Raw genomic sequence first — 24087 nt, forward strand, 5'->3', positions numbered from 1 at the left:
AATCGGATAACATGTTAAAAATTCTTTATTTTTATTTGAAAATTAATTTTTATTATAACGGACTTGATTTATTTTAATTTTCAGTGGTTTTTTGCCATTTATTTAGATTTTTAGAGATGTCTGAGCCATATAAATTCGAGATTTATAGTCGGCGGATCAAAATACATGAGAATTATGATTGATCTAATTTTATAAAATTTTTTTTTAACACAATATCTGGAATTTTTTGTTATTTTTGCAATTTTTCAGGGTTTTTTGGAATTTACTTAAACTTTTAATAGCTTATGGTCTAAATAAACTTCAGATAAGTATTAAGTGGGTCGAAATACATTAAAATCATGCTTAGTTAAAGTCAAAAAAATTTTTTTAATCATTTTAAATCGCCAAAATTGCCGATTTTCGTCATTTTTTTCGGTTTTTCAAAGTTTTCTCGAAAATTTGATGGTGTACGGGTCAAACTGACCTCAAATTCGGATTCAGCGGGTCGAAATACATAAAGATATATGGGTCCCGTCAAAAGTACTGACAACTTTTTTTTTTTGTGTGCCGGTGGCACACGGTAAGAATAGAAGTTACGGTAATTATTACGGTAATTATTAGATAGCTCGAACTGGGATTTAATAATTATTAAAAAAATTTTAAATTTACAAATTGAAAAAAAAATTTCAAGTGCAATTTTTTTAATAATTAAAAAAAAAAATTGTCTGATTTCAATATCATGATAAATGATAACATAAGAATTAATACAAGTCAATGGACGATAATAATATCGTATAAATATAAATAGATCAGTTGATCCATTACACTCAGTTAATATTTTGGCGGATGATAAAAGGTATTTAATTTTCATCTGGCAAAAATATATAGAAAAAAAAAAAAAAACACCACATTGCTTAAAATTGAAAATATCTTGTTTACTATTTTTTCATACGTACACAGTATTTTAGACAAAGTAATAAATTACAACGTATGTTAAAAGTTAATTATAAATTAATACGGGATGTTACAGCACCCATCATTTGATTCGCTATGAAATTCTTCGAGGCCATTTTCACGGTCATATTAATCGCCGATAATGTTATTGGATATTATATTATTGTTCAGGATCAACGTGAGTTTTTATTTATTTATTTTTTAACAATTTTATATTTTTACTTTTTTATTAATTAGCTTCAAGACAAAGTTATGATGAAAAATTCCGGGAGTTTCTTGAAGTTAAGTTACGTGAAGTAATGAAGCAAGGAGATATAGAGTTGGGAATCCCTGTTCTTGATCCTTTTGTTGGAAATGATAAAACTATTGAGTACAACAGTCAAAACCTTGCGTTAGTATATCTTCTTTTATTGATTGGTTCTATTATATATATTTGTATATGTATATATAGATATAATAATAAATAAGTCTATTGATTATTTGTTTGTTGTTTGTTCAGATTCATTGAAACGTTAAATGATTTTTATTTGAAAGAGTTATCGAGTTATGTTGTTGAAAGTTCTAATCTCAATCTCTTGAAATTTCAAATTTCATTCAATATAACATTCCCAAAAATAGTTTCAAGTGGTTTATATCAATTCGATGGTATGGCTAATCAAGATATTCCAATTTATGGTAAAGGAAATTTTCAGTAAGTATTTTATTTTATTTGTTTAAAAATTTTTTAGAGTAAAATTTTTTTATAGTAAATTTTTGATAAAATTTTTTATTTCAATTTCATTTTAAATAAAAATAAAAAATTTTTTTCTTCTTTTATCTGATTAAGTGAAGACTAGCAACCTTGCAGTCACTATGTGATTGCCGTGACTTGTGAACTATAAATAAATAAAATGTTGCTTTATTAAATAATGACTTTTGTTAAATTGCTCTGTATTTTTTTACAAACTATTGACGGTTTTAAAGATATAAGCTCATCCCGATGTTATACTCATCAAGAGCTTTTATTTGAGTACCCACATGCATTTTTATATATATATTTTTCATAATATACATATATATATAATATATTTATAAATATATAAAATATATAAAAAATTGATGTGGGTACTTAAATGAAAGGTCTCGATGAGTGTAATGTCGGAGTGAGCTTATATCTTTAAAAATGTCAATAATTCACAAGATACAAAGTCATCTCTTAATTATTAACATTTTTAAAGATGTAAGCTCATCCCGATGTTACGCTCATCAAGAGCTTTCATTTGAGTACCCACATGCATTTTGATATATTTTTCATCTATACATATATATATATATATATATATATATATATATATATATATATATATATATATATATATATATATATATATATATATAATATATATAAATATATGAAAAATTGATGTGGATACTTAAATAAAAGGTCTTGATGAGTGTAACATCGGGATGAGCATAAGCTCATAAAGATATAATAAATCTTTAAAAATGTCAATAGTTCACGAGATACAAGGTCATTTCTTAATTATCTATCTAGAGATAATTTTCGAATGCAGCCTAAATCATAATAAATTGACTATTGGTGAGAATGATATGAAACCATGAAAAGGCATAACTCCAGGTCAAGACTTTTCCAACAATACCGAATTTAACCATAAAAACCCATTTTATCATATAAATACACTGGCTACAAAATTTTGCTTATTCTCTTAATAATATAGATTATATAAAATTTTTTTAGATTTGTTGCAACAAATTTTTCAATTTCTGCTGTATTAACTATATCAGTTTCTGGCGGTGTTCGCATAAAATCATTGGATCTTAAACTTTCACTTGAAAAAATAGAAGTAATGATAATTTTTTTTATAAAATAATTAATTTTAAAAATTTTAATAAAATTTTTAATTAATAGTTTAGTGGAACGGGAATCTTCTATGACAACAGTACATCGATAATATTGAGCCAAGTAATATCAGATGTATTACCGGAAATAGTAACTGTTTACTATCATGACGATATAACGGCGGTAGTTTCTGAGAAAATAATTGATATGGCTAATGAAAAGCTGGAAGGTAAAACTTGGGAAGATTTACTCCAATTGCTTGGTTAATTTAATAATTAATCAAATTTTTATTTTTATACATTTTTTTTATAACTAAAAAAATTCAACTGCAGAAATAATATTTTTAATTCAATTAATATTGTTATTATTAAGAATTCCTTCGTGAAATTGTAATTAAATAAAATAAATATTTTAAATTAATTATTTAGATGTTTATTACGATAATATTTAAATTATACATATCGCAATAATTAATTTTAATTTACAAGTTATCTATATGAAAGTTTAGATTTTATTTCAGTGACTTAATTATTCATCGGGGAGGCTTTCTAGTCCCTGAAAAAATATTTAATTAATTTATTATTATTATTAATATATTATTTAAAAGAATTATAATTATACTGTTGAACATTTGATAATTTTTAGGATTTTTTCAACAGATAAATTATACATAGATAAATTTTTAATTAAAATTCTTCTTAAAGAAAATTGTAAAATTATAAATTAATTTTCTAGTTTTCTTTTTTGCCAATTAAAATCTAAAAATTGTCGTCTGCTAATTTCAGGATTAAAAAATAAAATAACCTTAATTTTTAATTATACTGAATCCAGGAGACATTTGACATTTTGTTTTACAAATAAATTATAAAAAAAATATTTTTAAAGAAAATTTGCAATTGTAATTTTTTATTAAAATTATTTTATAATAATTTAGTTGTCATAAAAATCCAAAAAAATTGACAGATGTTGATTTTAATACAAAAATTGTTTTATTTTATAATTTACCTTAAGAATCCACGGAGCACCTCCAACTCTTGAATCTCTGCTAAACATGTTTCGATCAAAAGTAGACTCCAGTGATCTTCTATAATGCTGTAATATAAACAAAATATTAAATAATAATAATATGAAAATTACTTTAACAAATATTCAATCATTTAAAGAATTTTTGTAACAAGTTAATTATAGCAAAAAAATTGACATGTAGGAATTTTTGAATATTAAAAATGCAATTTTTTAACAGTAATTTTATTTAATAAATTTAGTTGTTGAAAAAATAAAAAAATTTGTCAATGATAATAAAATATTAAAAGTAATTAATATTTGTAATTTTTATAAACAAAAGTCAATGACGTAACAGAAAAACTAATTTTTTAATTAATCAATAAAGTGAATTGGATAAATATTTTTGTTCGTCAATTATGAAAATAACTTACAGCAAGTATGAATAATTGTAATTAATAATTAAATAATTTATAAGTTAATATTATAATAAACAAAAACTTACATTTCCATAAACGGCTTTGTTAAAGTACCAAGCTGAGTACTGTGGTAATGCCAAACAAATGACAATTATAGCACCCGATGGTATGCATTCCCACCACATTTTTCTTCGCTAATAAATAAACAAACGTATATTTTTATTAATTTAATATAATTATTAGTAATCTTTCAAAACAAACCTCCAAATATTATTACTACGAGATCAAATACTTATTATTTATTTTTTTTTATACCGACTGCAGTGAACTCTGGTGTAGAAAAATATTACTAAGTTTTGCGCATGCGCGCAAAACTTGTCAATTTAGAAGTTTTTTTATAAGATCTCTTCATCTTATATTTTTGAAAATAACTTTTTTTTTAAATAATAAAAACAATAGTACTGATTATTAATGAAATTGAAGTTATTAGTCACTTGACCATTCCATTTTATTCCAAAAAATTGTTTTTAAAAAATTTTTTAATTTTTACAATTATTTACAAAATATACACTAGCTTGATAAAAAACTATGAATCATGATAGATAAATATTAAAATCTCGACTTTTGACCTATATTTATCAAGTAGAAAAATTTTTTTTTTTTTTTTTAGAATTATTTACTATTGCTATCAAGAAACTGACAGTTGTGTTTTGTGTTTATTAGTATAGAAAATATTTTTATTTATTGTTATTTAACGCTCTTGGTAATTTTACAAAAAACAAAATTACAACTTTCAATGTAAAAGTGTAAAGTATTAAGCTAATTTAACAATAACCATAATATTAATAATGTATGAGAGATAAATACTTATATTTATATTTGGTTGTAATTCCTTTAAATTTATTATTATTATTATTATTATTATTATTATTATTATTATTATTATTATTATTATTATTATTATTATTATTATTATTATTATTATTATTATTATTATTATTATTGTTATTATAATTTACTCGAAATTTTTGAATAATAATAATATATTTAAAGAAAATTATTTAAATCATGGATAAAAAGACGGTAATATAAAAAATCACTATTAAAAACTAACTAGCAACCTTGCAGTCACTATGTGACTGCCGTGACTTGTGAACTACAAAATATAAAATTTTGCTTTGTTAAATAATGACTTATGTTAAATTGCACTGTACTTTCTTAAATATTGAGATTTTATAATATATAAGTTCATCCCGATGTTACACTCATCAAGAGCTTTCATTTGAGTACTCACATGCATTTTCATATATTTTTCATATATATACATATATATGATATATATAAAATATATGAAAAATTGATGTGGGTACGCAAATGAAAGGTCTCGATGAGTGTAACATCGGGGTGAGTTTATATCTTTAAAAATGTCAATAGTTCACAAGATACAAGGTCATTTCTTAATTATGTAATATCTATACTAATAAATGGAGAACTGGGTTTTTTGTCCAGTTATACTGCGAAAACTACTGAACCGATCGGAATAATACTTATACCGTAAGATGCAGCGTGTTTCGGAGAAGGTTTTAGTATATGATATGGTGGAGATTACTTATCCGGTACCTATATTTTTTTGACTTAGAAATAATGAATTTTTATTGTAACTAAATTTTTTTTTTTTTTTTTTTTTTTTATCTCAGGAATGTGGACAAGATAGAATCATAATAACAAATTACAAGTGCAATGTAAGATAGTGATTGTTAGAATTCGTATTATGGTAAATATTGTATTTGTAACAATTGTTATGTTATGTTGTTGGTTATTAACATGTGAAATTTTCAGATGCCTGAGGAAGGTCAAATAAATGACCGAAACGTCGCAGAAATAATAATGTAATTTGTTATTATGATCTTATCTTGTCCACATTCCTGAGATAAAAAAAAAATTTATTTATGATAACTATGGACGATAATATTAACTATAATTGTAACTAAATTTATTCTATTCGATTGTCATTTGTTTAAAATAAATTTTTTAATTCTATTGGTTATGTTTATATACTAGGCAGATTTCTTCACTTATGAGACCTGCAATTTCTTTAACTGAAACTTTCAATGCTCATTGCAAATTTTTTTTTTCACATCAATTATTATTCATTTTTGTAAGAAAGATACGGGAAAGTTATAATGATTGCACATTGAAAGTTACAATAAATATTAGCTAGAATAATTCCATGGATAAAAGGTACATGCTAATTCGATAGAATTGGGATTCTGTGCAAATCAAAACAATACTTTAATTAAATGTCAAGTCTAGATCTAAAAATGCAATTCTATAAAACGTCCAGCGGAGCGGGCGAGTAACAGCTAGTATATAACATATATTTTAAAGATATAAGCTCATCCCGATGTTATACTCATTAAGAGCTTTCATTTGAGTACCCACATGCATTTTCATATATTTTTCATATATACATAAATAATATATATAAAATATATGAAAAATTGATGTGGGTACTCAAATGAAAGGTTTCGATGAGTGTAATGTCAGGGTAAACTTATATCTTTAAAAACGTCAATAATTCACAAGATACTACACTGTTAAAAATTTCTATTGTAATTTTACAAGAAATGTATTGGAAGCTAATAGGCAAAATATTTATTCAAAATTACAATCGGGTATAGTAATAATACAAAACATATATAGCTCTGTGAGATTACTAATTTTACAAAACGGTTTTGTAATTTTACAAATATTTTTAGATTAGCTAAGTTTGTAAAATTACAATAGTTTCCATGAATTTTACTTGAATTTAAATAATAAAAAAGAATGATTTAATTTAATATTTGTTGTCGTTAAAAACTGTTATTGAAGTGAAGAAACGGACAAAATATATCATGCGTTAAAAAAAAATAAGAAACTATATCATGTGTAAAGCCTAACTTTAAGATTACTCGAAAAAATAAAAAAAAATTGAAATTAATTTATTATTTAATATTTCCACGTCGTGCATTTAATTTTTTAATGCTCAAAATTACAATACTATGTATCTGCATAACTTTACCTTATTTAAAAGTTGCAAAAAACAAGAAAAAACTTTTTTCTGAAATTCAAAAATTCATATTTAAAAAAAAACACACAGTTCTAAAAATTTCAGGGTCTTTTAAGATCAGTACAAGGTACTATACAGAAAAAAAATTGAGCCAAAATTTTAATGTCAATCGAGATTTTTGACGATTTTCAAAAATTTAAAATTTGACAAATTTGGCATTTTTCAAAATTTTTTTCCAAATATTTTTTTTTTTCAATAGCCCCAAGTTTTCAATAGTCCCCTTTCAAACAAACGAAAGGCCATTCCCGTATCTATAATAACTTTCGAGATATTCCAAAAACAAAATTAAAAAACTGAAAAAATAGCGAAATTTTGAATTTGCATATCTTTTGAATAAAATTTTTTTATTTTTTTTCGTCTGGCAGAAGTTCGTTGTATGATAAAATTTCTGATCAAAATTTATCCAAATCAAAAGGGGTCAATTCCAACTGTAGGTCAATTTGACATGGAATGACCCAACTATATTTTACTATTAAGTCGCAATAACAGTAGTAATCCTGTTGCTGCAACAGGACTTTATTCTGTTGCTGTAACAGGATATTTTCCTGTTGCAGCAACAGTTAATTTTTTTCCGTGTAGACACAAAATGTTTCTTATTTTCTTAATAAAACAGATTATTATTATGACTATTAATTTTAATAAAATAATCTAAAGTTGTCATAAGTATTAGGATAACATACTATAATACAATAGTATTTCTTGATAACATAACTTTACAATCCACGGCCTTGGACTTTTGTTGTTATTATTATTAGTATATACTGACAAAAAATATTAGGAAAAGTTTCTATCGGAGAGAAGGTGATCAAAAACCGGCTTACAACTTTGAAATGTAACCACCGCTAGACGCTACAAACCACCAATATATTTCAAAGTTATATAACGTATATACATTTCAAAGATTACTACTGACAAAAAATAAAATAAAATAAACTCTAGGTCCTAAATCCTAGGTCCTAGATCAAAGATAAAGATTACTAGGATTAAAGACAGGTATAATAAATAAATATATTTTATTATTATTGATTTTAAAATAAAAAATTATATACAAGGATTATTGGAGAACAAAGTATACTTGATTTAGCGATAAAAAATAATCTATTTATATAAGTGTGTGATACCAGATAATATTTTTCAATTATTTAGATATAATGGATGTGATTTAGATTATTAAAATTTTTATTTTATCTCAAAAATTTATTGATAATAATTATAATAATAATAATAGAGTATAAAGAGATAGTTTTTAAAATAAATGATTTATTTATGTATTTTATTTTATAATAAGCGTATCTTATTGTTTAAAGAGATAATTAAAGATGAGAGTGATTATTTTCGCAACAATTTTAAGCCAAGTGATTTGTTTGCCATCTCAAGATCTAAATCGTAAAATATTTTCTTTATCTTTTTAATCAGTTAATTTTATTTTAATAAACATTTTTGCTGTAATTATGTATTTAATTTTTTAGATATCGATATTGAAAAATATGACCATTTAATTTGGGATTATTTGGAATATTATCTGAGAAATTTTATGAGGACAAAAAATCCAGTACTTGATCCTTATAAAGAAGAAAATCAAAATACAATTCAATTCAACGATACTAAATTTTTGTAATAACATCAATCATATTTCAATATTAAAATTCAGATTTATTTTATTTTTAATAAAAATAAATTGAAGAAATAATTAATAAAATTTTTTTTTAACTTTAGAGTAAAATCCAATTTCAGCGATTTACATATAAATAATTTATCAAATTATGATGTAATGTATTGCAATGGTGATCACGAAGAAAATATTATTTTTGGATTAAGTTTTCCAACTTTAACTATCAACGGATCTTACGACGTTAATCTTCGTCACCTGGAAAACGACATCATCGGTAAAGGACAGTACAAGTAATAAAAAAATAAAATTTAATAATATTAGATTAGATTAAGGCATTAATTATTTAATTTATTTTTTTTTAAGTTTGACAATAACAGATTTGAGAGTTTTATCTAAAGCTCAAATATCTTCACGGACTTATTTAAAACGTAATGGAATTTATTTCAAGTCTCTTGCGCTCAAAATAATACCAGGAATTTTTAAAGTAAATATATATTTATTAAAAAAATTTATTTGGTTCTAGAGAAAAATTTTTGAACTTAGAAATTATTCAAAATTATATCAAGTTAATTTTTTATCAGTGTAATAATTTTATTATCTATAAAAAATTTATTTATAAAATAAATACTAAAATATTTTTTTATCTGTTAGTTGTCAGCGACAAACATATATTTGGACAGTAAAAAAGAGTCTAACAAATGGAGCAAGAAAGTATCAAAGCTCATGCCGATGATGATTTTTGACAGCCACGAAATTATAGAGCCATATTTATCACAAATATTTCTTACTTATCTAAATAAATAAATCTTCTTTTTTAAAGAAATAATACAAACATTATAGGCTGATGCAAATAATAAAATATTTTATCATTTATTAATAATAATAATAAGATACTATAAAGTTAAATCGCGCGCTTTACGCGCTCTGATCATAAACCATAAAGAAATCAGGGTACATTAAGCCTGTTCAGCTAAACTAAGTCCCATTAGTTAGCCTAAGTATAGTCAAAGCGTTACCTACCATATATATCTTACTAAGTTTGCTCAGTACTTAGTTCGGCGGAACACGTTCAATATTAAACTAATTACCCGAAAAAAATGAAACTGAACTAGCTTTTATATTAAATTGAACTCAGTACCATTTTTATATATTTAAATTATAGAATTGTTAGTTTGATTTGATTGTCATAAATTTTTTTGATTGTTGAATGATAAAAAAAATCGATTGATTGATCCGGATAGTCAATACTAATCATAAATCATTTTTATCAGTAGATAACATCTGTTATATTTTGTAAATTATGATTGTATAAAATTAGAGTATAAATGGAATGATGGTTTTATTATTAAGCCAGTTTATAAAATTTTTTCCTTACATTCACCTGTAATACCCAAGACTTAAGAATTAAAATTTTTTTTCTAAATATTTTAAAATGAAAATAATAATTATCTTCGTTACACTTTTGGTTGTAAATCAAGTGATTGGTTCATCGATTGAAACTAAAAATGGTGAGAATTTTTTCTACTATCTTAATAATAAATTTGTTATTTTATAAAATATTTTTTTTTTGTTAGAGACGGTTTTATTATTGGTGCGAAGCTTGAGTTCACAGTTGTATGATTTTTTAGAGTATGATTTAAGAGAAATTATGAGATATGGCAGTCCAGTTTTCGATCCTTACGAACAGAGTCAACAAAATTTTCAATACAATGATAATAAACTTTCGTAATTCAATCATACTTATATTCTCTGTTTAATTATAAAAAAAAATTATTTTTTGATTTTTAATAACATAAATTAATTGTTAAATTTTTTAATTAGATTTAAAGGTACGTTTGATGACTTTAGTGTAGAGAATTTGTCATACTATAATGTAAAAAAAGCAGACGTAGGTTTTTGGACACGTAAAGTTGATGTTGATTTATATTTTCCTTCAATACTTTCTAGAGGATATTATGATGTTAATTTTTATTATGGCAGTACTCCTTATGTTGGAAAAGGACAATACAAGTATTTTATAAATTGTTTTTTTCTTAGAAAAAATTTATTATTATTATTATTATTATTGTTGTTGTTGTGATTAATAACTTGGAATTGCTGTTTAATAATAATCATAATGTAACGTTCTGGATTTTCCAGTACAAAATTTTGATAATATCTCTCACGATGTTTAGGCTAGAGCTCGGCGACTATCTTATTACAAGCGATTTCCGTTACTTCGCTGATGATGCATTTTATTCATCACCAACGAAGCAGTTAAAATTTTTTAATACTAAATTTAATTAAATATCATAAATTCAACGGGAACGTTACAATAATAATGATAATAATAATAATAAAAATTCTTGGTAAATATTTACGAGTGGGGTCAACCATTTTAATTTTCATTGTTTTGAACGAAAATTCTATTTGATTTTATTGACATATTTTTTTTGAAAAATACATAAAAAAATGAACAATTAAAAAAAAAGCTGATTATCACAATTTTAACAAATTTTACAAATTTTCAAAAAAATTTTCTAAATTTTTTAGAAAATTGTGATGTTTAACTTTTTTTTTTTAATTGTTCGTTTTTTTATGTACTTTAAAAAAAAATATATCAAAAATATTAAAAAAAGATAAAATAGAAATTTTATCCAAAAACATGAGAGCCAAAATTTTTTCCAACTTCTGAAATAAAAAAAGCTATCGAAATCTTTATTTTTTTTTTCACGACATTTTTTATCATAAATGCGCCGTAAAAACAAACAGAATCAAAAAAAAATTTTTCACCTAGTTATGGCCCAACAGGGTGTTGACTCCACTTGTAAATAATTACCAAATTTTTAATAGGAAGTATTATTATTATTATTTTTGTTTTTTTTTAGAGTGAATCTAAAAGGTTTGCAAATCTATATTGAAGCGTGGCTTTCCATTTGGGGTGGACTTCATGTCACATATCTCAATACCTATTTGTCCTTAGAGTATTTTGAGGTAAATAAAAAAATTTTGAATGATTAAAATTATATTGTTCAACAATAAATCAATACCTTACATTTTTATATTACAGTTTTCAGGGTCCAACAAATTATTAGACCAAAATAACACATTAATTTGGAATCAGAAAATATCTAAACTGGTACCAAAGATAATAAAAGAAGATCACAATGAATTGGCATCATATATTTCAAAAAAATTAATTGTTTTTATAAATCAAAATCTCTGAAAAAAATTTACTATCTTTAAAAACTATTTTTTTGTACTTTGACTATTTTTATAATTCAAATATTGAGCGCAACGATAAATAAAATTAGAATAAATAAAAATTGATTTTATTGTTTTAAATATATTCACTGATAACGATATGTAAACAATAATATCATTCGCATCAGTACTTGCGTATTTATTTATTACACTCAAAGATCAGGTAAACAGATTGTTACATTTGAATAAAGATAAAAAATGTATGTCCTTCTACCGCTGATAGTAGTAAGGTATATATAATAAATTCCCGATTACTAAAAAAATCAATTTGTTTTTTTTTCCTTAGAATTTTATTGATTTTTTTTGCAAGTGTAAATAATGAAGCGATTTATATGTGTTATTTTTTTAATAGTAATTAGCTTAGTTATTGGCTCACAAAAAAATCGCAAAGCAGGTAACGACAAATTTCTTCTTTTTTTTTTTTTATTGAATATTTTATATAAATTTTTATTTTTTTTAGCTCTTGTTTTTACTGCAAGAATTTAAATAGTCAATTAAAAAATTTTCTCGAAGATGATCTAAGAAATATTATGAGAAATAATGAACCAATTCTTGATCCGTACAAATCAGATGAACAAATCGTGGAATACGATGATGGAACATTAATATCGGTATTTTTATTAAAAACATTATTCTTTTTTTTTTAATAACAATTAATTTAAAAAAGAAAATTATTCATCAATAGGATGAATGGAAAATTGAGTGAGCTTACTGTGGATAATTTATCAAATTATATTGTAAAGAATTCAAATGTAAATATTTGGAACAGAAAAGTAAATATTGAATTGAATTTTGCCACGATAATTTCCAGTGGATTTTATAATGTAGACGCTCGATATAAAAATATTCCTTATATTGGAAATGGATATTATAAGTATGCTTTTATTGTTATTATTATTATTGTATTTTTTTTTAATTATTGTAATTAATTAATATTGAAATTTTTCAGCGTAACTGTCCGAGATTTTTCGGTTTCAGCCGAAGAGTATATTAAAATAATTGGAGGTTTTCAAATTACATCCCTTGTTTCGAAAATATCAATTGGAGATTTTGAAGTAATATAATTAAATAATTTATATTATCGGATAATTAATAATAATGTAAAATAACAGTTTGTAGCGTCAAGCGACAGCTTTGACGATGAAGAGGAATCGAACGATTGGAACGCTAATATATCTCAACTGGTTCCAACTGTAATTGCTGATCATCATGACCCAATAGTAGCATTTGTTACTCCAAAAATAATAGCCGCTATCAACCAACAGCTTCAGAACAATTTACTTAAAAACAATAATGATAATGCAGATATTAGTATTTCTAATATTTCTGGTTATAATAACTCTGCTTTCATACTTTGTATTAATTATTATGTAAATACGCATACTAAAAAACATTGCAAAGGTAATGTCGAGTAAAGATTTTTTATTGAAATTCACTCTGGAAGAGATTATATTTATATTATTAAGAAAAAAAAATTCTTTATTTTATTTGATAATAATAAAATGCATTTTTGATTTTTATAATTATAAGAGAATTTTTCCTTTGTTTTTATATTTTTTTAAATTTATAATTTATAAATTATTTCATATCTTTTTTTTGCATTCACACACTAAGAAATTTATGATAACTAGCAACCTTGCAGTCACTATGTAACTGCCGTGACTTGAGAACTATAAATAAATAAAATTTTGCTATATTAAATAATGACTTTTGTTAAATTGCACTGTACTTTTTTAACTATTGACGTTTGTAAAGGTATGTTCATCCCGATGTTACACTCATCAAGAGCTTTCATTTGAGTACCCACATGCATTTTCATATATTTTTAATATATACATATATATAATATATATAAATATATGAAAAAATGATGTGGGTACTCAAATGAAGGTCTCGATGAGTGTAACATCGGGATGAGCTTATATCTTTAAAAATGTCAATGGTTCACAAAATACAAGGTCATTTATTAAGGGGGAACACCACTGTGACGATCGAAAAAAAGAGGTGATTTTCGGGAATTTTTTTGACAGGGAAAATAAAGGAATTTGGAAATCGGTTTTTTTTTTATTTTATTAAGGGTACATTAAAGATTATTACCCTAAATTTTTATTAAAAAATATTTAATTATTACAAAGTTATTGATAATCTCGTCAAGCACTGGAGAAAATTTCCTCCCTTCACGGTCGGTTCGATAACTCAAAAACAGATCATCTGAAAATAAAAACCTAAATTGCTTTTTAATCAGTAAGGATGTAGTTATCGTCGTACGTATGGAATTTGAAAAGATTTTATTTTAAAAATTTTTTTAGGCGGGTTAAAACAAAAAAAAGAACAGTAAGAATAGTGAGAAAATTTTCAATCAGTCGCCATTTTTTTAAGAATTAAAATTTTCAAAATTTCGTTCGTGCGACGATAACTACATTCTTACTGATTAAAAAGCAATTTGGGTTTTTATTGTCAGATGATCCGTTTTTGAGTTATCGAATCAACCATGGAGGGGGAAATTTTTTCTAGTGCTCTACGAGATTGTTAATAACTTTGTAATAATTAAATATTTTTTGATAAAAATTTAGGGTGATAATTTTTAATGTATCCTTAATAAAATAAAAAAATCCGATCTCCAAATTCCTTTATTTTCCCTGTCAAAAAAATTCCCGAAAATCACCTCTTTTTTTCGATCGTCACAGTGGTGTTCCCCCTTAATTATTGACATTTTTTAAGATATAAACTCATTTCGATGTTACACTCATCAAGAGCTTTCATTTGAGTATCCACATGCATTTTGATATATTTTTCATGTATACACATATATAATATATATAAATATATGATATATGAAAAAATGATGTGGGTACTTAAATGAAAGCTCTTGATGTGTGTAACATCGGTATGAGCTTATATCTTTAAAAATGTCAATAGTTCACGAGATACAGGGTCATTTCTTAATTTTGTATCTAGAGATAGAGAATTTTTGAATGCAGCCTAAATACTTATCATCATAAATTGACTATTGGTAAGAATGATATGAAACCATGAAAAGGCACAACTTCAGGTCAGGACTTTTTTCAACGATACCAAATTCAACCATAAAAACTTATTTTATCATATAAATACGCTGGTCACAAAATTTTGCTTATTCTCTTAATAATATCGATTGTATAAGTTAGTTATAATTATTATGTTTATTATTAATTCGTTTTTTATTTAAAGATTAAATAATAATAATAATAATAATAATACAAGAAACATTTTTTTTCCATATAAAAGTTTTTTTACTTTATTATACATTTTTTTTATTATTAATTTTTATTAATTCCAGTAAAATTTTCTACATAATTAAATACACTCGATAAAAATATTTTTCAAAAATAATAAATAACACCTTAAAATATAATAATCATAATAAATACATCAAAATAATAAACAGTTGAGTTCAGATGACAACATTGAGTGCTATCTTTTGACATCCAAGTATATTTTTTTAATTATGCAATTTATTATCAGTAAGTGTAATAGATTAGTCCAAAAAAATGTTTAAATAAATAAAACTTTCTAACTAATGAACTAAAAAAATCCATTTAAAGCACAATAATTTTTTAAAGGTAAGAAAACTTATTTTTTGCTTGAATTACTCGAAAATATTTGCTTTGAAAAATATATATAGTCGTTATTAATTTACAATAAGTATAACCGATAAGTTTATCGATGTTGATTTATAATTTATTATCTCACATACGTATAAATATTTAATTACACATAATCGATTCATTTTATAAAAATTTCAGATAAATAATTATGAAAGCGACAATTTGGATGATTTTATTATCAATTAACCAGGCCATTGGTTCATCGCCGCCATCCTACAGTAAATATCCTTTTTTTCTTTCAGTTGAGTATATAATTAAAACTATAAATAATTTAATTTGTGCAGCTGTTTTGCGGAGTTCAGATAAAAAATTGTCGAACTTTCTTAACAATGATTTAAAAAAAATAATGAGAGAAAAAGAACCGATTTACGATCCTTATTTATCTAATCAACATATTATTGACTACAGGAACAAAATAATAAAGTCGGTATTTTTATTTGCTTAATAAAAAGGAAATATAAATATAATTAACGATAATTGATTTTTTTTTTAAATAGCTTCAAAGGTAAATTCACCGATTTTAATATTCAAAATTTGTCTCACTACATTGTCAAAAAATTGAGCGTTAATTATTGGCTCAGACGAATTATCGTCGACTTAAGTTTTCCGCAAATTATATCTAGCGGAATTTATGATATTGATACTCGTTATTTAAACAGACTTTACGTCGGAAAAGGACATTACAAGTATTTTATTTTTATTAATAAATATTTAGGAAAATTTTTAGTAATTATTTACAATTGAGGTCATCTCCATTTTGGGCCCCATAACTATGTGAAAAATTAATATTTTCAATTTTTTTTTTATTCTGCTTGTTTTTACGGCGCATTTATCATAAAAAATGTCGTGAAAGAAAAAAATTAAGATTTCGATAGCTTTTTTGCCTTCAAAAGTTGGAAAAAATTTTGGCTCTCACGTTTTTGGATAAAATTTATATTTTATCTTTTTTTGATATATTTTTTTTTGAAAAGTACATAAAAAAAACGAAAAATTAAAAAAAAAAAGTGGAATATCACAATTTTCTAAAAAATTTATAAATTTGTAAAATTTGTTAAAATTGTGATAATCCATTTTTTTTTTAATTGTTCTTTTTTTTATGTATTTTTCAAAATCAATAAAATCAGATAGAAATTTTCGTTCAAAAATATGAAAATTAAAATGGTTGACCCCACTTGTAAATATTTACCTTAATTTTCAATTAAAAAATGTATTTTATTAAACTTATTAAAAAAAATTTTTTTGCAGCTTAACTGTTACAAATTCATTAGTTTCTTTTATAGTCAGCACAAATATGTTCGGTGACCTCAAAGTTAAATCTGTTAGATTAAAAATGTCCTTAGGAAAATTTGATGTAATTATTGTATTTTAAAATATAGTCAATTTTTAATTACTTGTAAATAATTTTAATGAATAATTCAACAGGTTTCAGCCACAAATGAATTTTTAAGTAATCAAGAAAGTAAAAAATGGAGTGAAAATTTATCAAAGATCATTCCAAGAATGATTACTGATAATTACAAAGCAATATCGTCATATTTATCTAAGAAACTTGTTGTTATTATAAACGATCAAATAAAAAACCACGGAATGTTCGGTTGAAAATTTAAGATTTTTTTAATTTAAAAATAATTTAGTATTTAGGGTCGAAGTGAAAACTTAAAAGATCACACATACCATCCGCTGTTAATGGCAAAATAAATTTATTTTTGTACACTATGACTTACGAGTAGTTGATAATAAATCTTCAATTGATTAAGCAGAAAGCGCACTAGACGCGCGTATTATTATCAATTGAAAATTATTATTGTGATGATAAAATAATTGTTGATAGTGTCAGTTGGGCTGGAGACAGCTGTTTAATAAGTCTATTTATTATTATTGTTTCAAGAATAAAAACAATGAGATAGCAGTAATATATTTAATTTTTTTATTTTTTTTTAAATATTAAAAAATAGTTTTAATAAATTATATTGTAGAATAATTAAGTGCAAAGAAGTTTAAGATTAAAAATGATTTCGAGTTTTTATGAAAAATTAGTTGGAAGTTCGCAACAAGAGTCTTCCAGTCCCAAAATTTTGTGTGTTGGGCTTGTGTGCCTTGACATTGTACAAACATGTAAAAATTTTCCATTAGAAGATACTGATACTCGGTAAGTATTTTTCTTTTTTTTTTTTTTTAAAAGATAATTTAATAAAAATTAAGTTAGCCGGCATCGAAAAATTTTTTTTTATTGAAAAAATAATTGAAGAAAAATAAAATAAAATAAAAATTTTATTTGTAAAAAACTATGATTGCAATTTTTGAAAAAATATTTTTTAGTTCTCATTTAAAAAACTATAAGGCTAACTTTGAAATTAAGATGATTAATTAATTTATTAAAATTTTTTAGATGCATTGATTATAGATGGCAACGCGGCGGTAACGCTTCGAACAATTGCACGGTATTGTCCAAACTGGGAAGTAAATGCGAATTTTTTGGCACACTTGGAACAGAGCACCACTTGAAATTTTTGAAAGACGACATGCTTAAGTACAGTATTGATTTTAGTCATTGCCCAATAATTGATAAAATTGGTTGTCCCACATCGACAGTTATATTGAGTTTACAAGCCGGATCCAGAACTATATTGCATCACAATCCAAATTTACCAGAACTTACTAGTCAAGATTTTGAAAAATTAAATTTAGATAATTACCGCTGGATACATTTTGAAGTACCAAAAATTATTTTTTATTTAAGTATTTTATGGATATTTAATTCGTTTTTTATGGATTTCTAGGGAAGAAATATTCCACGAGTATTGGGGATGATGCAATCCATTGAAAATTATAATAGTAAATTAAAATCAATAAAATCAAATAATAATACTACACCGATAACTGTTAGTGTTGAATTGGAAAAAAATAAAATTGAATTATTGGATTTATTGCCGTATGCAGATGTTGCATTTATTTCAAAAGATTTTGCTTGTAGTCGAGGATATAGTAATATGACGGAAACTATTAAAAATATTTCACGTGATGTTAAATCTGGGTAAGTTATTATTATTATTAAAAAAGAAAAAGTCACTATGTGACTGCAGTGAATTGTGAACTATAAATGAATTTTGCTTTATTGAATAATGTCTTTTGTTAAATTGCGCTGTACTTTTTTAACTATTGACATTTTTTTAAATTTAAGCTCATCCCGATGTTACACTGATCAAGAGCTTTCATTTGAGTACCCACATGCATTTTCATACATTTTTCATATATACATATATATAATATATATAAATATATGAAAAATTAATGTGGATACTCAAATGAAAGGTCTCGATGAGTGTAATGTCGGGGTGAGCTTATATCTTTAAAAATGTCAATAGTTCACAAGATACAAGGTCATTACTTAATTTTCTATTATTATTAATTATTAATTTCTGAAGAGAAGAACATCAATATTTATCTTTGGATAGTAAATAAACAAAAGAATAGCTTTATTTAAATTAAGTAAAAATTATTTCAATCAATTTAACAATTTCTTGAGCTAAGAATATATATTCTTGAAAATTTTCAAGAACATAAATTCTTGTATCAAGAAAATTTTCTTAATAAAAGTATTTTTTTTTCTCAGTGTAGAAATAGAGAATTTTTTAATGCAGCCGAAATAATTATCATAATAAATTGATTATCGGTGAGAATAATATGAAACCTTGAAAAGCCACAAATTCAAGTCAAGGCCTTTGCAATGACTCTAAATTTCACTAAAAAAACCGATTTTTTCATATGACTATCTTGGAGACAAAATTTCTCTTTTTCTTTTAATAATATATATAATAATAATAACTTTTTAAAATTTATTATAATAATTTTTTCAACTATGAAATATTATTATTATTTTTATTATTATTTATTCCAATAATAGTTATTAAATTATTAATGCATGAAATGAAATTACAGAGCGACAATTATTTGTGCGTGGGGTGACAGAGGAGCAATGGCAAGAACACCAGATGGTACAATTGTTCAATCACCGGCATTTCCTCCAACGCAAATAATTGATTCATTAGGTGCCGGCGACACGTTTACTGCAGCCGTATTGCACTATTTAAATCACGTTAAATTAAAAAAAAGTCAATTTAATGTAATAAATACCGACAATACAGATCAGATAACTAAAACTCAACAACAATCAGATCAAGATCCATCATCATCATCAAATTCTAATATAGTTCCTAAAAAGATAACATTTAATTGTAACATTGAGAGCTCAGAGTACAGCAACACTGACTTTATTGATCAAACAATTTTACAAGCAGCCATTACGTTTGCTTGCCGTACTGCCGGTAATAAAATTGGGTTCAAAGGTTACGATCATCTACAATCAACTCCAATCTGTTTTTAATTGTAATAAATAATAATTATATTATTATTATGTACATAGATTTATTTTTTATAAATAAATGTAAATTTATTTTTGATTTATAAATTTATTTTGTGTAAAGAGATCACTTTAATTATAAAAATTTTACAAATCTAATACCCAAAATTTATTATCCCAAAATTTATAAAAATATCAATTATTACAATTTTTTTTTCAATCAAAATTTGATTTTTTTTTTTAACTATCAGCAATAACTCCGCTTTTTAAAAATTCTTTTATTGCGATACCAGCTTTTTCTGGAAATATCCTAGAAAAAAAAATACAATAAATTAATTAATTCAAAATAATAAAAAAAAGTTTTCTTTAAAAATAATTTTTAAATAAATTTTTTTAGAAATAAATTTTATTTAATTTACAATAAAATAAATAAATTTTTTCATAATTGTTAATTGCCGCATTATTTCTCACAATTAAAATGAATTTATCGATCATTTTTAAAGAAAATATTTTTCTGTCCAAAATTAATTATAAAATTTACCTTAAAATGCAATTGACACTATTCCAATATCTAGGAATAGTAACTTCGGTAAAATTTCTTCTTTGCGCGGTAACAATAAGAGATGCGGCTTCCTTCGGAGGGACTAGTGCCATCAAACTGGGAAATCTATACCAAAAATAAAATCATTTATTATTGAAATTATAATTATTTAATATAAAATGTAAATTCACCTCATATGTGGTTTTTTGCAGAGACCAGTATCAACCATGTACGGAAAAATGGTCGTAAATTTAATATTATTCTTCGGATAATTTTCAATCCAATTTAATTCGTCATTCAATGATTCCATCAGACCTAATTAATTAATGAAATTATTTTAAATTATCAAAATCAAAAAAGATAATTCTCTTATTGATTTTAATTGATATCACTTATATAAATATAACACGTGTTTGCGATATTATTATTCATATAATTATAATTTACCTCTGACAGAAAATTTTGAGGCGCAGTAAGGTACAAGGTTTTTCAAGCCTACCATTCCCGCCATCGAACATAATGCAACAACGTGACCGTAATTATTATTAATCATCATTGGTAAAAACGCCTCCAGTATCTAAATTATATAATCAATTTTTAATGATCGGTTATTAAATATGTAAATAAATTTAATTGGTTTTTTTATTTAAAATTTATACAGTAAAAAATTTTGTCATTGCGGCAAAAAAATTTAGTGTTATATAAGATTTAACAATTTTTTGCATTAATTTAAGAGAATTAACACAAAAAAGAGTTATTTACTTGACAAAACATTTTTTATATCATACATACCCAAAAATGAGCGAGAACATTTATATCCATTATTTTTTTAACAGTCTCAGGGGAGTAATTTAAAAATTTTTCACAAGGCATTATTCCAGCATTATTAATTAATATTGTCGGATGTCCAACTTCGGATTTAACTCTTGCTGAAATTTTTATTACTTGTTCTCTATCAGATACGTCACATCTAAATGCAATAATTCAATAAAAAATTAGTTTAAAAAATGGTAATTATTTACAAATGGGTTCTACCCTATTTTTGGCCATATCTAGGTGAAAAATTAACATTTTCAAATTTTTTTATTCTGTTTGTTCTTCAGGCGCATTTATGATAAAAAATTGGAAAAAATTTTGGCTCTCATGTTTTTGGATAAAATTTCTATTTTATCTTTTTTTGATGTTGATATATTTTTTTTTTTGAAAAGTAAAAAGTTGAATATCACAATTTTTAAAAAAATTTTTTTGAAAATTTGTTAAAATTGTGATAATCAACTTTTTTTTAACTTCCCGCTAAGAAAATCGAATATTTTCAAAAATCGGGAAGTTATTGGTTTTACCCCGTTTTTCGAAAATCGAGTTTTCATCAGATCTCGACGTTTTGAGGTCCTGGTGCGTGTGTGTGTGTGAAAGTTTGTGAAACGCTTATAACTTTTGAACGGCTGATTCGATTTTATCGCGGTTGGTGCCATTTGAAAGAGCTTGGCCAAACTTAGATTTTAAGTATAATTTGGACCGATTCGGATCAGTAGATTTTGAGAAATCTTAAAAAAACTAAGAAAAAAAAATTTTTTAAATGTGGTTTTCTTTGGATAACTTTTAAACGGCTCCACCGATCGATTCCAAAAACTAATCAGCTCTAGACAATAAAAAACCACGTCGATCGCCACGAAGCTGGTCGAAATTGGTTGATTGGTTCGAGAGATATCGTGAACGAAAGAAAACCGAAAAAAGTGTTTTTTCGGAATTACTCCGAAATTTTTGGTTCGATCAATTAAAATCTGAAAATAACTTATGAGTATGATAAAACTGCGTCGAATGCTGCCAACCGCGTGAAAATCGGTTGATCCATTCAAAAGTTATTGCGGTTTGAAAATTCCAAAAATAGTGTTCTATGAAACTTCTATCAGACTTTTGAGCTGGGCGAGCTCAAATGCATAGAAATATTATCTTTTTGAACTCAGTGAGCTCAAAATATCACATAAATTATATTTTGAGCTCAAAAATCTCAAAAATTTCATAAGTACAATTTTAAGCGCTCAGGTATGGAATTAGCGGGAAGTTGCAGGGATGGCCTTTAGGTTGAACCGTTTTTATAATTTTTTTTTTTTGAAATTGTTCATTTCTTAATAGATTTTTCAAAAAAAAATACATCAAAATTTTCAAAAAAAAATTCTGTTAAAAAAAAATGAAAATTATAATGGTGGACCCTACTTGTAAATAATTATCAAAAAAATAATTATTCCAAGTTATTATAAAAATTAATTATTAAAAATTACTAAAGAAAATAACTATTAAAAATTAATCATTCAAAATTATTAAAAATGATAAAAAAAAAAAATAATCTAGACTTTTAAGTGAAAATAATAATAAATACTAACTGATATGCATGAGCAGCCGTGGCTCCTAATTTCATTATCTCTGTTACAGTTTCTTGATTACTCTGAGCATTTAGATCCCAACACACAACAATTGCCCCAAGTGATGCATATTTGTACGCCAATTCACGACCAATTCCATGTCCAGCCCCAGTAATCTAATATAAATAAATAAATTAAGTAACATAAACTAACAAAAATACAAAAAAAAAAAAAAACAATTATTTTACCAGAACTATTTCCCCAGCAACATTTTTCTCTTCAACCGGTACGATTAATCGGTAGGCACTTTCGATAATATAGTAAATAATTTTCAATAAAAGCAGACATGTGTCTGCTGCAATAGTTATTGCTTCATACGCGGTTACCATTTTTGTTGGTTTATTTAAAAGTTAATTTAAAATACCTTTCTATTGACTAGAATTTATTCGCAATAGTTGCTCAATTTTACTTCACTATTATTATTATTATTATTATTTTTACAGTGCGAATGTACTTATTTTCAGGAGCAAAAGTAATGATAAAGACAAATCGATGCTATTAATACTTTATATAGTTTATAAGTGAATATAACGAACGAACATATCGCGACACGCACACACTGCACTGGATAACGATCGAAATAGAAATAAACTAACTTTTATTTTCAATTTTATTTTTTAAAATTATTTTTATGGTTCATTTTAATAAAAAAAAATTATTATTTTGAAATTTATGCAAAGTAGAATAAATTAAAAATTTTATTTGATGAGATAAATAATTAAAATAATTAATAAAATGTGTTTGTTAGAGATAACGCGGTTCGAACGCGAGGAAAGTTGCCAAGTCTCGCGCTCAATTCGACTAGTGTATATGGTGTTTTATGTTTTTATTTTTATCTTATTTATAAAGTGCATTTAATAAGTATGTTAGAGTAGGTATAAGTTTGTACTGTCGTCGCCGGTGTTTCAGCCACAACTGAATGAAATTAAAAGCAACTATCCTTAACGTCGTACTGCCTTGA

General features: G+C 24.4%; 7 protein-coding genes across 12 annotated transcripts; 6 read left to right on the plus strand and 1 right to left on the minus strand.

The window, feature by feature from the left end:
- Positions 1–639: 639 nt before the first annotated feature.
- On the plus strand, positions 640–3099 carry LOC123260664. 2 transcript variants are annotated; one of them, XM_044721899.1, is made up of 6 exons: positions 640–835; positions 1010–1111; positions 1171–1324; positions 1433–1624; positions 2672–2777; positions 2843–3099. In XM_044721899.1, the coding sequence occupies exons 2-6, from the start codon at positions 1030–1032 to the stop codon at positions 3038–3040; spliced, it is 732 nt and encodes a 243-aa protein (XP_044577834.1). In that variant the 5' UTR covers positions 640–835; positions 1010–1029; the 3' UTR covers positions 3041–3099. The 2 variants fall into 2 exon arrangements, with proteins under 2 accessions (XP_044577834.1, XP_044577835.1); XM_044721900.1 differs by lacking the exon at positions 1010–1111.
- A 1783-nt stretch (positions 3100–4882) lies between these two features.
- On the plus strand, positions 4883–9752 carry LOC123260667. 5 transcript variants are annotated; one of them, XM_044721907.1, is made up of 6 exons: positions 4883–4957; positions 8611–8689; positions 8773–8917; positions 9020–9205; positions 9279–9399; positions 9567–9752. In XM_044721907.1, the coding sequence occupies exons 2-6, from the start codon at positions 8623–8625 to the stop codon at positions 9717–9719; spliced, it is 672 nt and encodes a 223-aa protein (XP_044577842.1). In that variant the 5' UTR covers positions 4883–4957; positions 8611–8622; the 3' UTR covers positions 9720–9752. The 5 variants fall into 5 exon arrangements, with proteins under 5 accessions (XP_044577842.1, XP_044577841.1, XP_044577843.1 ...); XM_044721906.1 differs by having other exon boundaries at positions 4893–5000; XM_044721908.1 differs by lacking the exon at positions 4883–4957 and adding an exon at positions 5792–5810.
- A 524-nt stretch (positions 9753–10276) lies between these two features.
- On the plus strand, positions 10277–12135 carry LOC123260666. Its single transcript, XM_044721902.1, has 5 exons — positions 10277–10423; positions 10490–10640; positions 10737–10925; positions 11783–11888; positions 11965–12135. Exons 1-5 carry the CDS (start codon positions 10348–10350, stop codon positions 12118–12120), a joined length of 678 nt encoding a protein of 225 aa, XP_044577837.1. The 5' UTR covers positions 10277–10347; the 3' UTR covers positions 12121–12135.
- Positions 12136–12687: 552 nt separating this feature from the next.
- Positions 12688–13604, plus strand: LOC123260668. The gene is made up of 4 exons (XM_044721909.1): positions 12688–12769; positions 12844–13032; positions 13108–13213; positions 13271–13604. Exons 2-4 carry the CDS (start codon positions 12845–12847, stop codon positions 13571–13573), a joined length of 597 nt encoding a protein of 198 aa, XP_044577844.1. The 5' UTR covers positions 12688–12769; position 12844; the 3' UTR covers positions 13574–13604.
- Positions 13605–15725: 2121 nt separating this feature from the next.
- On the plus strand, positions 15726–17407 carry LOC123260665. Its single transcript, XM_044721901.1, has 6 exons — positions 15726–15760; positions 15944–16023; positions 16090–16228; positions 16303–16491; positions 17051–17156; positions 17228–17407. Exons 2-6 carry the CDS (start codon positions 15954–15956, stop codon positions 17402–17404), a joined length of 681 nt encoding a protein of 226 aa, XP_044577836.1. The 5' UTR covers positions 15726–15760; positions 15944–15953; the 3' UTR covers positions 17405–17407.
- Positions 17408–17656: 249 nt separating this feature from the next.
- LOC123260662 (ketohexokinase-like) lies at positions 17657–20205 on the plus strand. Its single transcript, XM_044721898.1, has 4 exons — positions 17657–17954; positions 18195–18519; positions 18586–18839; positions 19745–20205. Exons 1-4 carry the CDS (start codon positions 17815–17817, stop codon positions 20187–20189), a joined length of 1164 nt encoding a protein of 387 aa, XP_044577833.1. The 5' UTR covers positions 17657–17814; the 3' UTR covers positions 20190–20205.
- A 180-nt stretch (positions 20206–20385) lies between these two features.
- LOC123261169 (short-chain dehydrogenase/reductase family 16C member 6-like) lies at positions 20386–24087 on the minus strand. The gene is made up of 7 exons (XM_044722684.1): positions 23315–24087; positions 23088–23242; positions 21499–21676; positions 21154–21283; positions 20898–21021; positions 20707–20832; positions 20386–20475 (listed from the first exon to the last, which is right to left on the minus strand). Exons 1-7 carry the CDS (start codon positions 23453–23455, stop codon positions 20406–20408), a joined length of 924 nt encoding a protein of 307 aa, XP_044578619.1. The 5' UTR covers positions 23456–24087; the 3' UTR covers positions 20386–20405.

The sequence above is a fragment of the Cotesia glomerata genome, linkage group LG3, assembly GCF_020080835.1.
Source record: "Cotesia glomerata isolate CgM1 linkage group LG3, MPM_Cglom_v2.3, whole genome shotgun sequence".
Taxonomy (NCBI): domain Eukaryota; kingdom Metazoa; phylum Arthropoda; class Insecta; order Hymenoptera; family Braconidae; genus Cotesia; species Cotesia glomerata.